Here is a 15,128-nt window from a genome sequence, read left to right as displayed (position 1 = left end):
ATTAAGTAAAATAAGGGTTGTTTGAACCACAAGTCTGCGATACCATGACAGTCTGTTTGATAGCCAACAGGGCTATGAATTGACCAACAGGCAAGTAGTATATACAGAATGGGTATGCTGGACAAAGGGGTGATTTCGTGTCTTGGGCGGGATGGAGTGGGGATGACATAAGATTTAATTATGCTACTCAGAATGGTGTGCAGTTTAAAACTTAGGATTTATTTCTGGAATTATCCACTTAATACTTTCAGACCTTTGTTGACTCAGGTCACTGAAACCACAGAAAGTGAAACTGGGGATAAGGGGGAGTGACAATAACTACCTTACATAAGTAACATGGAGAGGAGGACATGCTTTGTGTTCCTAAGAAGGGAGAAATCTATACTGTATAGTCTGGTGCAGAAGTGGAGTAAATTTTGCATGATTTTGAGCCATTGTTAGAATGTGAGAAGAGATTCCCTCTTTTTTGAGAGATGCACTAGTTGTAATGTAGTAGCAGAGGAAGTATTATAATGAACTATTAGTATCTTCATTTAAAATTATTACATAGCTGTAATTAACCCAGACATGGACGACTTACTCTGTAAATAAGAATGTAAATGTTATTAGTCATATTAACATAGTAGTAAAGACATAACTGACCAAAGCTGGAAACAGGAAGATGGGGCTGATGGAGGAAATAAGTGGTAAGGACTTAAAATAGTAGGGAGTGCAAAGATAATGTCTAAAATGGACAGAATGAAAGATAGACATTTAAATATATTATTATTTTATTCATTCTCTTCTAGAAATTTTTGTACAGACACCAAAGTAGATAGGAGTAAGTTAGTGGACCCATATGTACCCATTACCGAGTTTCAACAATTAATATAACGTGGCTGCTTTTTTTGCTACTGTAACTTTCCTCCTTTTCTGTACCCATTTAATTAATAATTCTGACTTTTTTATCTAATAACTTTAATTTTTTCAAGGAACAACTGTAGTGACAGCTGCTGTGGTAGAAATATATTCACGTGCCTCTCAAGTTAAGACAACACTAAATATGAGTTTCAGAACTGATTATCTCACCATGGTACTATATAGTCCAAGTCCTGAACAGGTAAGTTGAGGAGAAAAATATATTTTTCACTTGATGAAAATTATATAGCGAATGTTTATCAAAATAATAGTTATTAATATTTCATGTATATTTTGGAGTATCTGTTTCTGTGAGAAAAATTATGGATCTTTTTTCACTTTAATAATAAAATAATTTTAACCATTTCCGCTATAGCCAGTGATGTGAAAAATAAAATTTTAAATTAAAGTCAATATATTTTTTGGCCTTTCTTAGTGAGCCCTTTGGAGACAGAGAATGTGGCAGCTCATATCTTTAAAAATGCTTTGTATTTATGTTTTAGTGTAAAACTTGTACTGATTTTCTCTTCCACAGACTTCCTTTAAAGACATCCGAGATCCTTCTCTGGCACTTGCTGAATTTAAGTTGGAGAATATAATAAGTACTTTAAAAATGTATACAGATGACTCAACATTTTCTTCCTTTTCATTAAAAAACTGCATTTTAGATGATAAAAGGCCTCATGTCAAGAAGGCAACTCCTAGGTAATAGTGTTCTGAGTTTTTACTTGAGAAATGGTTGATATATTTTATAAAACTTAATTCCCAAAGTTGCATGTTCATTTTTGGGTTCACCCTTAAGATCTTCAGAGCTTCAATTCAGTTGAGTCATGGTTCTCAGTCAACATTTAAAATGTCTTGGTTCGCCCGGCCGGGCGTGGCTCAGCGGTTGAGCATCGACCTGGGATCCAGGTGATCGGGGTTCGATTCCTGGTCAGGGCACATGCCCTGGTTGTGGGCTCGATCAGTGACTCTCTCATCATTGATGTTTCTGTCTCTCTCTCTCCTCTCCTCTCCTTTCCTCTCTCTGAAATCAATAAAGATATATTTTTTAAAAAATTAAAATAATAAAATAATAAAATAAAATAAAATGTCTTGGTTCATGCCCTGGCTGATGTGGCTCAGTTGGTTGGAGCATTGTCCCATATACCAGAAGGTGGCTGGTTCAGTTCCTGGTTAGGTGTGCATATGGGAGGCAACTGATCCATGTTTCTGTCTCCCCTCTCTCTAAAGTAAATAAATAGATAAAGACATAAAATGCCTTGGTTCAGTTATGTGCTGCTCTTTCTGGATGGTTGATAGATTAGTTAAATAGAAATAATCAGTGTAATTATTTTGATTTTTTAAATTTATATTCTCAAAATTATTATCAATTCATTCAAATTTTAATGGGAAATACATGAAAAATTGAGAGGAAAAATATGCTGAGATTTAAAATTCTGATAATTTCTTAAAGACACATATACTTCCTAATTTGTAAAACAGTTATGCTCTAGTCTGTAAGTCTATTATTTGGAGTACTTTGAGGTCTTCCTATGAAAAATGACTTCAGAAGATGGTTGGCTGTCAGTGAAAGAGATGAGGTCTTTGAGCTTTATTGGTGTGTTTAGTTATTTTTAAGATACTCATAGGAATTGCTATTGTGTTTTTCAGAATGATAGGACTGACAGTTGGATTTGACCAAAAGGACATGATGGATGTAAAGTATAAGAAAGTCAGAGATGGTTGGGTGACTGATTTAGTCGTTCAGGAAACATATATCTGTGCAAGTGTGGAATTTCTACTGACAGTTGTAAATGTCTTTCTTGAGGCCTACACCACAGGCACTGCTGTAGAAACCAATGTTCAAGCATGGACTACTAAGGAAGAAGGTTAGTGATTAACTAAAATATTTAATATCTGTATTACTGAAGTGCTACAATAGCACTTACTTTCATTAGCTTTCTAGATCAGCAATTTTCAACCTGTGTGCTACAAGAATTTTTAAAACATGTAGTAGCTGACTAGTCAGGGGCACTGACCTCTTTTCCCTTAGATTGTCAAATAAAAAAAATGACAATAGCCAACACAACAGTCTGTATTCAGTATGAATGAATCAAAATTATTCCTTTTTTTTTGTCAGATTGGCAAAAAATATATTTTTTGGTGTGCTGCAGAATTTTAGTAATTAGTATATGTGTACCACGAGATGAAAAAGGTTGAAAATAGCTGTTCTAGTTGGTGAGATTAAGTGAATTAATAAATTAAAATCTTTATTTTTCAGAGGTATGAGGAAAACATGTACTTTGTGTTGGGATGTGCAGTTTGCATCTTTTTCAAGGTGTGACTATATATTGGGTTCAAAAATTAATGAGATCTATATTAGAATAAGTACTTGTACTTCTCTGCAGACAGTAATTTGAAAGAATTTTTTGGAGGAAAACCAGCAGAGAGAAATAATGAACCAACCACTCCTTTTCATTATTAAAGATAGTATTTTAACTTGAAATACTCTTACTTTTATTTTTGTTTTATTTATAGTTTTCCACTATCTTTTACATGTTTCATTTATGGTGGTATAGTGGAAAGAGTGTCAAGTTGAAAGTTAGAAACTGGATTAGTTTTCAGTTTTGCCATTACATAGTGGAAAATTTCCCCCACATTTTAATTTTTTAATTTTAAAATTTCCCCCTCCCACATTTTTAAATGTACTTATATGATTATAGCTTCTTCAAATCTTACACTAAGAGAGTTGCTATAGATACCTTTGGGATCTCAAATTCCTTTATTTCATTCCTACTTAGAATGAAAATAATTTTCCCATAAATAATAAATTTTTCTTAAATATGTATGGCAAAGATTTATAAATATTTTAAATTATTCATTTATTTTTATTTCTATTTTAGTACCTACACAGGTACAAGAAAAGTGGGAAATTAATATTCTTATTAAAAATCCTGAAATTGTTTTTGTGGCTGATATGACGAGAAATGATGCGCCTGCCTTAGTCATTACAACACAATGTGAAATTTGTTGGAAGGGTGACCTTGAACACAATACAATGACTGCTGCTATTAAAGATCTCGAACTGAGAGCATGCCCATTTCTTCCAGTCAAGAGAAAAGACAGAATCACTACTGTGAGTTTACTATTTAATTATCTGCTTAATTGTAAACTGTTCTGGATTTAGTATGTACCACTTTAGGAATCTACCTCCAGACTTTCCAGCCTTTTCCTATAAAGTACTTTCTTTTTCCTTGGAGAGCCTAATCTGGATTATTATTACACCACTTTGAAAGTCTTTTTCATTCTTCCAATTGTTCCTCATTGTCTTATGTATTTGTGGGAATAGTGTCACTAAGAAGCCGCTTTCATCTTCACACTTCTTGACACCTTACTCGGACTTTCTATCCATGTCAGTTCCACACTGCTCTTAGGCCTTGAAGACTGTCTACCACTTGTTTGAGATGTTGTTGCAATTTTATTTTTTTCATATTTTTCTCCCATCTGGACATTTTGCTCAGAGGTTTGTGTTTGCTTTTCTCCATGGGATGTATTTGAACCTCAGCCATTTGCTTTGACATACTTCACATTTGTATTTTACTCTAGCAACCGCTTGGCCTTCCTCCTCTTCATAACCGATTAAAATTTATTTCTTCAAAGACATCTTTTCAAGTTAACTATCTGACTCCTAGTCTTATAAAACACTTATAAAAATGTTTAGTCTTGTACAGGAATAATAGAAGCATAAATGTTCTAAAAATTATCAACATAGAAATATAAGCTATAATTCCATAGTTTATAAGGCTGATGGCTCTTCAAGAACAGAGAGGGTATAGAAAGCTGAGGGCATACTTATGATTCTCTTTTAGTTGATGACTGAAATTTTATACATATTTCTTCTATTTATATCATTCAGCATCATCGTAGCTATGTGACCATACCTATCTGCAAAAATGGTTGGAGAATGTGGTCTTATTTTTTCAGTTACCTTGTGCTCAGATAAATCTTGTATTAATTACTGTGGAAGAAAAGAATAGATACCAGGACACTGGAGGTTCTTCTCGCAATCCACTCAGTGGTTTCGTCCTTTGCCCACACTGATAATCCATGTTTGACTTTTCTTACCTCCACCTCAAGGGATATGGTCTCAGCTCAAAATCCAGGATCTTTAGGTGGTAGTTTTCTTTGTTGAGTCTATATGTGACTTCTCTTGGTCTGGATGAATGTAAATAGAGGAGGTGTCTTGGGAAATGACATTTATGCTGATGTCTGAAGGATGAGTAGGTATTAGCCAACTGAACAGAAGCAGGGGAGTCATGGGAGTGTGTTTCAGGATGAAGGTATAGCATATGCAGAGAACCTGGGCTCCAGAGAGCACAAGTTCCCACCCTACGTCTACCCATGTACCAACATCTATACTTATATATGCTGACTTTTTTCATGTTGTTCTGTGGTTCTCAACTTGAGGCAGTCTTCCCACCACCAAGATAGTGTTTGTAAAGTAGGGAATTTATGGTAAGCTCTTGTAGGCTTGGATAGTTGGATAGCCTAAGATTGTTTATTTGAAGGGGAAGCAATAGCAGCAGGAAAAGAATGCATCAATATCTAAAATCACATAAAACGGGAGCAGTATGGTGAGAATTAGAGTAGTAAGAAAAAATTAAAATAGCACTAAAATTACAATGGATGTAGTTGGAGACAATAAAATAATACTAATAGGAAAATAATTCCATTTTTAAAGATACGTTTCTACATCTTTAAATTTACCTGTGTGGACTGTGTCATGGACAGCTTGGACTGTAATGTAGTTTTGCCCTAGCACGTTGGATCAGCTGCATTTTTAATCCTAGGTGACTTAACTAGACTTGAAAATATAGGAGCTGAATAAGGAGCACAGCATACGCTCATATTTATTTTGGGAAGAGACCGAAAAAGAAAAAGCCAATTAAAAATATTCAAGTTAGAAACTTTTTTTTTCTTTTTTTTTTTATTGTTCAAAATATTACAGATGTCCCTTTTTCTCCTTCCACCCAGTCCCTCACCACACCAAGTTAGAAACCTTTATCTGTATTTATAATAGTATTTTTTGTTTTTGTTTTTTGCCTTCCATAAGATGAAGATATAACACAAATTTTGTGTTGAAAATCTTGAATTATGTATTGTAATGTGGCTATAATTTCCTATCCCTGAAGTTTCAAGAAATAATATATTGAATATTTAAGTCACATACTAGTTAATTTGCTGATTTATTAGAATAATGGTAGATTTTAATGTGATTTTTTTTTTGGAGAATGGGTTTGGTTGCCATATTTTTTTCCCTGATTTATTTTTCATTTTTAATGTAGGCAGATTTCTGAAATGGTCCTGAAGATTTCTAACCCCTGTTACATGTGCCCAGTATAGTCCTCTCCCATTGAGTGTGGACAGGACCAATGAATATAATTAGATTACTAATCACTTAACTTTGAGCTAACTAAAGAGAGAGATTCTGGGTGGGCCTAACCTAATTTTTAAAATGCCGGCATTGAAGAAGCAAGCTGCCCTGTTGTAGAGAAGGCTGCATGGCAAGAGCCCGTGAGCGACCGATAGGAGTCAAAATCAGTCACTGGCTGACAGCACAAGCAAATGGAGATCTCGGTTTCAGGGCCACAAAGAAATGAATTGTACTAACAACCTGAATGAGCTTGGGAGCAGATCTTTCCCAGGCAAGTCTCAGGATAAAGACACAACCAGCTGATACCTGATTTCAGCAAGATGCTTGACCCATGAAAATGAGGAAACAATAAATGTGTGTTGTTTTAAGCTTCTAAGTTTATGGTACTTTGTTATACAGCAATGGGAGACAAACACAGATTTTTGTACCAGAAGTAAGATGTAGCAATTATTTAAAATGTGAGAGCAGCTTTGGAACTGGGTAGTACACAGAAGCTGGAGGAATTTTGAGGAGAATGATAGAGAAAGCCTAAAGGCTTTACTAAATCTCAGATAAAAAAAAAAAAAAAGTATAGTGTTCAGTCACAACAAAGGGCCCTTTCAAGAGATTATTGTGTGTTTCTTTTATGTATTTTCTGAATCAAACCTGAGAAACTGTAGGAATCATAAGGGTGTCACCCCTCAGCTGTCTTAGCAGGAGGCAATGATTACCTAAAAAAGATCTGTAATTGTGGCTTTTGGAGTAAAACCAACCTAATGGAGTAAAACCTCATGAAATCTGCAGAAGACCCTTAAGGTTCTTGAGAAAATTATTTTAGCAGAAACACTGCCAGCACAGACTGAGACGGCGGGGAGTACAAAAGAAGAGACTCTTGGACCCGTAATATTCTACTGGCAGGAAGCAGGACGATAAAACTATTCCGTTTCAGAAAAACAACCAACCAAGAAAAAAAAGAAAAAGAAACCTGTTATAAAGAAGGAAGGATGACTCAGGGTGGAGATGAGAACCACGGAGAATTGTTATTAGGCTTTGAAACCTAATCAAGAAACGAATTTACTTGGCTGGATTTCAGAACATTTTGGACAAATGACTCCTTTTCGCCTTCCATTTCCCCCTCTTGAACGGGAATATCTGTAATTGTTATCCTGTGTCTGTCTGTCGCACCATTCTGTGTTGGGAATGGTGGGAGCAGGTAACTCATCTAAGTTTCACAGTTCCATAAAGGGAGAGAAATTGTGCCCTGGCAGCTGTGCTTAATAGATTACACCCAAGAATTTCATCAGCACCTGGAGCTGATTTAGTTTCAGACTTTGAGTTAGTAAGAAATAGATGAGATTTTGGATTTTTGAATCAATGAGAGAAATAGATGAGATAGATGTACAATGAGATACAGACTTAGATAATATGATTTTGGACTTTGGGCTCTAATGGAATAAGACTGTTAGGAACCTTAGGAGGAGGTGAATATATTTTGTGTTTGTGAGGAATATCAGTCACTGGGTGCTAGAGGACAGAACCCTGCTTACCACAGTTAGAGAAAACTCAGTTAATTTATAATTACATTAAGGATTATTTAGTAAATCTAATGTATTTATAATTTTTTGTCTCATCTTTTGTAGCTTTATCTATATAGATTAATTTATTTCATTCTAATTTTATAATGGAAAATATACCATGCTGAAGTTTTTATTTTAGTAAGTAAAATAAAATATGTAATACAAGTTTTATATATTTCTATGCTTAAGCATATTTAAGAAATCCTACATATTGTTTTATTAATACTGCTAATATTAATACTTGCTATTATAAGTAAAGAGGATAATTAAGAAGTGGGTTATTGAGTCAGTTATTTTTCAACAGTTTTGACTAACTTGTTTATTTAATATTGTTACCTATTATTAGGAAGTTCTTTAAATAAAAGTATTTTAAGAACAATGGTAATTTAGTGTTATTGATTTTTCTTATAGGTTTTACAGCCCTGTGACTTGTTCTATCAAGCTACTCAGATAGGTGGAGATCCACAGGTGATTGATATATCAGTAAAATCTCTGACACTAAAGGTAAGTTAAAATGTAGTCAGTCATTTAGATATTTAGTGAACTTTTTAAAAAATTAAAGCTAGAAATAAATAATTATTATAGCAAAATTTTTAATTGTTATATAAACAAAAACAGCTGTGTTTTAAAAATATTTTAATATCTGTAAGATTCATGTAAATATCTTAATTGAAATTAGTGATAATCAAAAAATTTTTGTGGGCAGTGAATTGTACTTGCTATTTCATGGTAGTAATATTATTACTTCACATTAATTACTCATGATCCTTCAGCAAATAAATTTAATTTTCTTTGAAGTATGTATTTTTAAAGGTTGAATCAGTAGATTTTTTATTAGTTTACATTTTTTTCCTTAGGTTTCACCAGTTATCATAAATACTGTGATTACCATAACTGCAGCACTTTATGCAACTAAGGAAACCATCCCACAAGAAACTGCTTCTTCTACAGCACATTTATGGGAAAAGAAGGATACGAAGACTTTAAAAATGTGGTTTCTTGAAGAACCAGATGAAGTTAAAAACATAGCTCCCACAACTGAATTGGTACCCCAAGGAGAGAGAATAAAAATGAACATCGATTCTATTTTTGTAGTTCTTGAGGCTGGAGTTGGTCATAGAACAGTGCCTATGCTTTTGGCAAAATCACGTTTTTCAGGGGAAGGCAAAAACTGGAGTTCCCTCATAAATCTCCACTGTCAGCTTGAGTTAGAAGTAAGTATATGTAGTATTTTTTTCTAGGTTTTATAACAAATAATGCTACACATGGAATATTTTGAAAATCTTATTTAAATATTTAAATTAAGCATATTATAAATATGATGTTGGCTCGCAAAACTTGTGGAAGGAAGTTTACAAATCTATGCCTTTGGTATAGTTTTATGTGTACAGTACGACCTCACTTAGTGTCATTGATAGGCTCTTCACTTTAAGCAAAAGGACATGACATAAAACCAGTTTTACTGTAGCTAATTGATATGAACAAGAGTTAAATTCCTACATCTCATCAGTGTTATAATAAAACAGCGGTGAACAAAACAATGTTATTGAAGATCTGCTGTATATTACTTTTAGACTACATATCCACACTAAGTTTATATTTCAGTTGATTTTATCAACTTAAATGTGATATATTAATAGACAGTTATTGATTAGATTCAGAATTCTTATTTTTAAGAATTAAATTGAATACCTTCCTTTAAAAGAAAAATAAACTATTTCTGAATCTCTTCTAAAAGAGTAATATAAAGAATTAGAAGGATATGTCTTATACTTCTATATAACGCAGAGTCTTTATACTCGCGTGAGAATCCACTAAGATCTTTAAAATTTTTGTGAGAGTGCTTTATACAAGAAATATTTACTTTGAACCAGTGTATATTTTGCTTCAGAATTTATATATAATCATTCCCCAGAGATACTTTGGTTTAAACTATTAATTGAGTTCAGTGGAAACTAATCTGATGATCTATCTTTTATTTAAAAAAATTGAGATTTATAAGCTGCTCTATTATTTGTATTGATACAGTTATATATTAATATGGAAATGACTGACTAGATTACAACTGTTCAAATTTTGGCTAGAATTTTGTGTATTTTCCAAAGGATTTAATCTAGGTTGTCCAGTAATTTCAGATAATTCAAATAAATAAACACTCATTGAATCCTATGTTACTTGCTTTCAAAGTCTTTTTAAAAGTCAGTGGAGGTAGACAGACATGTTAAAAAATGGCAATAATATATGATAGACAAACACAGTCTCTTATGTTTAACCTGGCCTGGAAGTCAAGGAATCATGATTGAAAGAGAGTTTAATCTGGATTAAATTATGAAGACTAAACTATGAAAGTAACTAGGTAAAGAAAGTGCTGAGGGCGTGTGTGTAGGAAACTGAGTGGCATGTAGTATGGTTTTCATATAGGAGAAATAGCACCATGCCAAAAGGAATGGTAGTGGGAAATAACATGGAAGAACATTTTAGCAAATACCAGAATGCCTTATTTAAAAAATTAAAAATTCTCTCCATAGGTGCATTATTACAATGAAATGTTTGGTGTATGGGAACCTTTGCTTGAACCCTTAGAAATTGATCAGACTGAGGAATTTAGACCATGGAATCTTGGGATCAAGGTATATTTGAAGTCTAAATATTATTTAAAAATTGAGGATATCTACACCACGTAAGACATGTTAATTTTAATCACAACAAAGCTCAACTTTCTCATTATTAGTCTTGTTGCATGCTTCCCTGTTTGATCTGGTGGATGTAAATTTTCAAACCCAAAGCCAATGCCCTCCTATGCTTTTTCAAATACAAATAATTATATAACATTTATTATGTACTAAACACTATCTAAATGACGTACTTTTACTTTCACCCTTGTAATACCTATCTGAAGAATATACAGTTATTAATGTCATTATAACATGTGAGAGGACAGACAAGAGAGGGGCTTCATTAAAGTAAAAATACCTTGAAAGTGGAGGAGGTGGGTTGCAATTCTGGCTGCAGAGGCCCCACTCATATTAAAATGCTGCTAGCATCTTATAAGTTGTTGTTTATCCTGTGTTTCCTTTGTCTACTGAAAGATGTGTATATGGAAGAAAATATATTATTATTAATTTGAAATATGTTGTGAATATTTATGTAATTGTAAGAATCAGGACCTTTAGATGATGAAATTGTGCTTGTGAAGCAGAAGACTATGGAATAACTGGCATGTTTCCTCCCTAATGGCCATTCAGTCAACCTGCAGACAGATTTTCAGTGGTTTTTAAAGCCAATTAAAGTAACAACAAAAGTGACTAGATTGGCATCACCAGCTTTTTGTATTAGATCACTACACTTGATTTTCCACATATTTCAGACGAAGGATTTGGATAAAGGAACTTATTTGGTGGTTTTTAGGTCGAAACATACATGGGCACTGGATCTGTGAATCCTAAAAAGAGGTAGATGGTACTGTTTCTCATGAGTTCTGGGTTCTCATGGCACTGTTCTACAACTGTTGTTGGACTTCTTAAGTCCCTGATCTTCTGTTCTTTATTTCTACCATGACCAATAGAGTAAATGGCTTTTTTTGCTCTGAATTTTCACTTGCTATGAAGTATGCACTTTTCATTTTCATTCTGATGCCACTTGCATTTAATAATTATGGCGTAGTGTTTTTTTGTACTAAAATGTGCCTGTCATTTTAGTATCACTGAGGATGAGAAGAATTCTTCCCTTAATACTGCTCTGGTGTTATGTGACCTTAGTTGGCTGATGTCCAAGTAATTCCAATAAGGCAGTGGAACTGATAAAAATGTTTACTCTCTCTAATGTTACTGGGATTTTTCTAAAGTTTGTTTTTCCTTTGCAAAATGAGTTATGTTGTGCTCTTAGGAACAAATTTTCCTTATATTTCTATAATTTACATGTCATTTTAGATGAAAAAGAAAGCAAAACAGGCCATTGTTGAGTCAGATACTGAAGAAGATTACAGAGTGCCAGAATATAAAACTGTCATCAGTTTCTATTCAAAAGACCAACTAAACATTACATTATCCAAATGTGGTCTTGTAATGTTAAATAATTTAGCCAAGGTAAGAAAAGACATTTGAAACTATAAATGTGGCTGTACTAGTCTGAGTTAACCCTTTTCTTGAATAAAACGTTTTTTATTAAGTTAGTTATTTGTCATTTGTTCATTAGTGTTCTGCTTGACATGTAGTTGTCCACATTTCACTTTATTTTATTATAACTTCCTTATTAGGCATTTACAGAAGCTGCCACTGGATCTTCAGCTGTCTTCATAAGGGATCTAGCGCCATTTATGATTTTGAATTCTCTTGGACTTACCATCTCTGTCTCACCAAGTGATTCTTTCAGTGTGCTCAATGTTCCTATAGCAAAATCATATGTGTTGAAAAATGAGGAAAGTTTAAGTATGGATTATGTCCGAACAAAAGACAATGATCATTTCAATGCAATGACCAGCCTAAGCAGCAAACTTTTCTTCATTCTCCTTAGTAAGTGATAAATTACCTTCCTGGGGCTTTAATTTCTTTTAAGTTATATTTTATGTTCCATTTTACTCATTTATGATATCTTACAAGTTTTTTTATCCCCTTCCTAATAGATTGGGGATTTGTTTCTTCCTTTGCAGGGCTTTCATTACTATTGTCACTATATTTTTGTATGCCAAATTCTAACTTTCTTTATTCACTGCTTTCTTAGAGCATGGTAACGCCCTGCTTTATATTTTTGGGAGGAAAAAATACTAGATCTCATTCTTACTCAGCTTTTACAGACTATAGCTATTGGTGATTGTTGTTTTTTTAACTACCTTTGGTATAACTAGGTAGTATTCCACCAGTGCAGTTGAGTGAATTCAAAATAAGGTTTGAATTTATGGAAATGACATATTTGAATGATTAAGGGTTTGTAAATGGTTTTATGTTATGCTTATTGAAGTGGACATTTTTGGGGGCCTTTCTGATTCCCAGAAGTTTTTCATTTTCATAAGAAGTGAAAGTAAATAAATTCTTAAATTATCATTATGTCTACTCACTGTAAGTTAAATAGTCCCAAAGCCATACCCACACCACTTTTTGATAACTTCAACGTTTAATTAGTTAAGGTGGAGCACATTTGAAAGGTTAATGAGATATTGGGTAGGAGCACCAAAACTGACAGCTAGCGCTGTCTTCTAGTCAGGAAATGATGCTCATCAGTGGCTAGGTTTCAGGTGTTGTCCAAGCATTGGCAGTGAATTCTTCTTGTCAGTTTTACCTCTGTTTGTTTTTGAACTAACATTTTCATGGAATGGAGTTGGGGGGGGGTAATGTAAATAATGTAAATAATTCATCCCTCAATACAGTGTATGTGTGTACATTACATACATTTGTATAAAATTTTGTTTGCTGAAAAAATTAAAAATGGAAAAATTGTAGCTACCTTGGTAATTGCCAATGACTGTCAGAAGGTATTAAGCTCTGGTTATTACAACAGCAAATCAAAGATCAGTTTTCTTGTATTTTATAATAATTCTTCTCATTAGTTATTTTGAAAAGGCTTATGAAACTTTTTTGTTCATATGTGTTGTTGTCTTAGGTCAAACTGCTGAATGAAATTTTTTTTCAATTAAATATTTTCTCCGTAAAAGATTTTGAAGGTTTTGGATGAATATGGTGGAAATGCATTGTGGTTTCTTACAATATCCCTTTGTATACATCGTATCTATACAAAAAAATACCCTTTGTATAATCCCTTTATATAGTTTTAAATCCAAAGACTTGAGTGACTGTTCATAACTTTAAGAAATCATCTGATGTCTCTGATATTTAACATCTATTTAAAGTTAATATATGATGATTTATAATAAAAATTTTCAAACATATATATTCCATTTAGCACCTGATAACCACTCTGCTGCTGATAAAATTCCTTTAACAAAAGTGGGACGACGACTGTACACTGTAAGACACAGAGAATCTGGAGTTGAAAGATCTATTGTTTGTCAAATTGATGCAGTGGAAGGAAATAAGAAGGTAACAGTTCGCTCCCCAGTGCAGGTATGAAATGATACAGTTTTTTGGGGGGTTATATGTATATTTGTGTGCTAATAAAAAACAAAACTAGACTAAAGCAAATTGCTCCCCCCAAAAATACAAATTATAGTAGGAATACAGCTAATAACAAAAAGAAGAATCATTACCAGTAATTGTACTACTCTAATATGAGCAGTAATTTTTTTATTGGATCCCTAAAATTGTGAATTTTACCTTGCTGGATTTTTTATATATATTTGTATTTCTATTTGTGTTCTTGAACTTTATTCTCTAATATAGTTATGTTAGTTGGAAAGTGATCCTCTCATTCCTTATTTTTAAACTTTTTAGGTGGGACTCAAGCAGCCTTTAGTCCAGGGCTAATTTTGCACCACTAGTAAGGCACTACAACTAACACCTTCTGTACTAAATGAGGTTTTACCACTTTGGCTGGTGAGAAAAGGAACTATGTGTCAGTACCAGAGATTGTTCTGCCTGCCCCTTTTAGGTAGATCTTTCCTAAGCCTTAGATAGTTTACTTGTGTATATGCTGCTCAGTAGTGAACTGAAGTCTGGAGTAGGGCACACTCTTAAACCTCAGGAACTCGCACCTCTCTGCGCAGTGCTCTCCTCTCTCGTGCAGTGTCGTATGCGTTTAAAACCACACTGATTTTCTAAAATTTTCATCTCTCTCTTTCACTCAGGCAGACTTGGCTCTGTTTGACTTCTCGTTTTCTGTACAGTAGCCTGGAAACTATCCAGGCAGCAAACTGGAGCAGTTTTAGGGCTTTTCTTGCTGGACTTTGTTTTTATTTTGTTCTTTTCTCTGCTGCTTATTACCCAGTGTCTGAAAATCATTGTTTAATGTGTATTTCCCCCCCTGTGTTTAGTTGTTTAGGTTAGGAAGGTATATCTGGTCCCTATAATTCCATTATGGCTGAAAGCAGAAATTCCTTTTCTTTCTTTCATGATTTATAATTAACTGTTTTAAAAGATGACAGGCTTTTCTCGTTATTGTTGATTTTTAAAATTTCATTAAGTAAACATTAATTTTAAGATCTTATAGGTATTTAGAGAAATCAAAATGTATTCTTAAGGCTTTAAGTAGGTGGAGCAAATAGTATATCTAATAATAAAATAGAGTGAAGTTAAGACTATCTGCTTAATCTTAGTTCTCAGCATGTTTTATATTTCAGTATGATATTTTTTAATTAAAAGGATATTAGT

At 33.4% G+C, this 15,128-nt stretch overlaps 1 protein-coding gene across 3 annotated transcripts in view; it reads left to right on the top strand.

Moving 5' to 3' along the window:
• Positions 1-15,128, top strand: part of VPS13A (vacuolar protein sorting 13 homolog A) — a 159,541-nt gene that overhangs the window by 81,224 nt on the left and 63,189 nt on the right. For all 3 annotated transcript variants that reach the window (XM_081152259.1, XM_081152260.1, XM_081152261.1), the window contains exons 36-45: positions 972-1,099; positions 1,433-1,602; positions 2,551-2,768; positions 3,783-4,015; positions 8,281-8,373; positions 8,727-9,083; positions 10,398-10,499; positions 11,799-11,954; positions 12,125-12,380; positions 13,765-13,925. In XM_081152259.1, the coding sequence (XP_081008385.1) occupies positions 972-1,099; positions 1,433-1,602; positions 2,551-2,768; positions 3,783-4,015; positions 8,281-8,373; positions 8,727-9,083; positions 10,398-10,499; positions 11,799-11,954; positions 12,125-12,380; positions 13,765-13,925 (1,874 nt within the window). The remainder of the gene's footprint in view (positions 1-971; positions 1,100-1,432; positions 1,603-2,550; positions 2,769-3,782; positions 4,016-8,280; positions 8,374-8,726; positions 9,084-10,397; positions 10,500-11,798; positions 11,955-12,124; positions 12,381-13,764; positions 13,926-15,128) is intronic.

This window comes from Miniopterus schreibersii (genome assembly GCF_964146895.1).
Source record: "Miniopterus schreibersii genome assembly, chromosome: 11".
In the NCBI taxonomy this organism is placed as follows: domain Eukaryota; kingdom Metazoa; phylum Chordata; class Mammalia; order Chiroptera; family Miniopteridae; genus Miniopterus; species Miniopterus schreibersii.
Note: the sequence above shows the minus strand (reverse complement) of the source record. Positions and strands in the feature narration are given on the sequence as shown.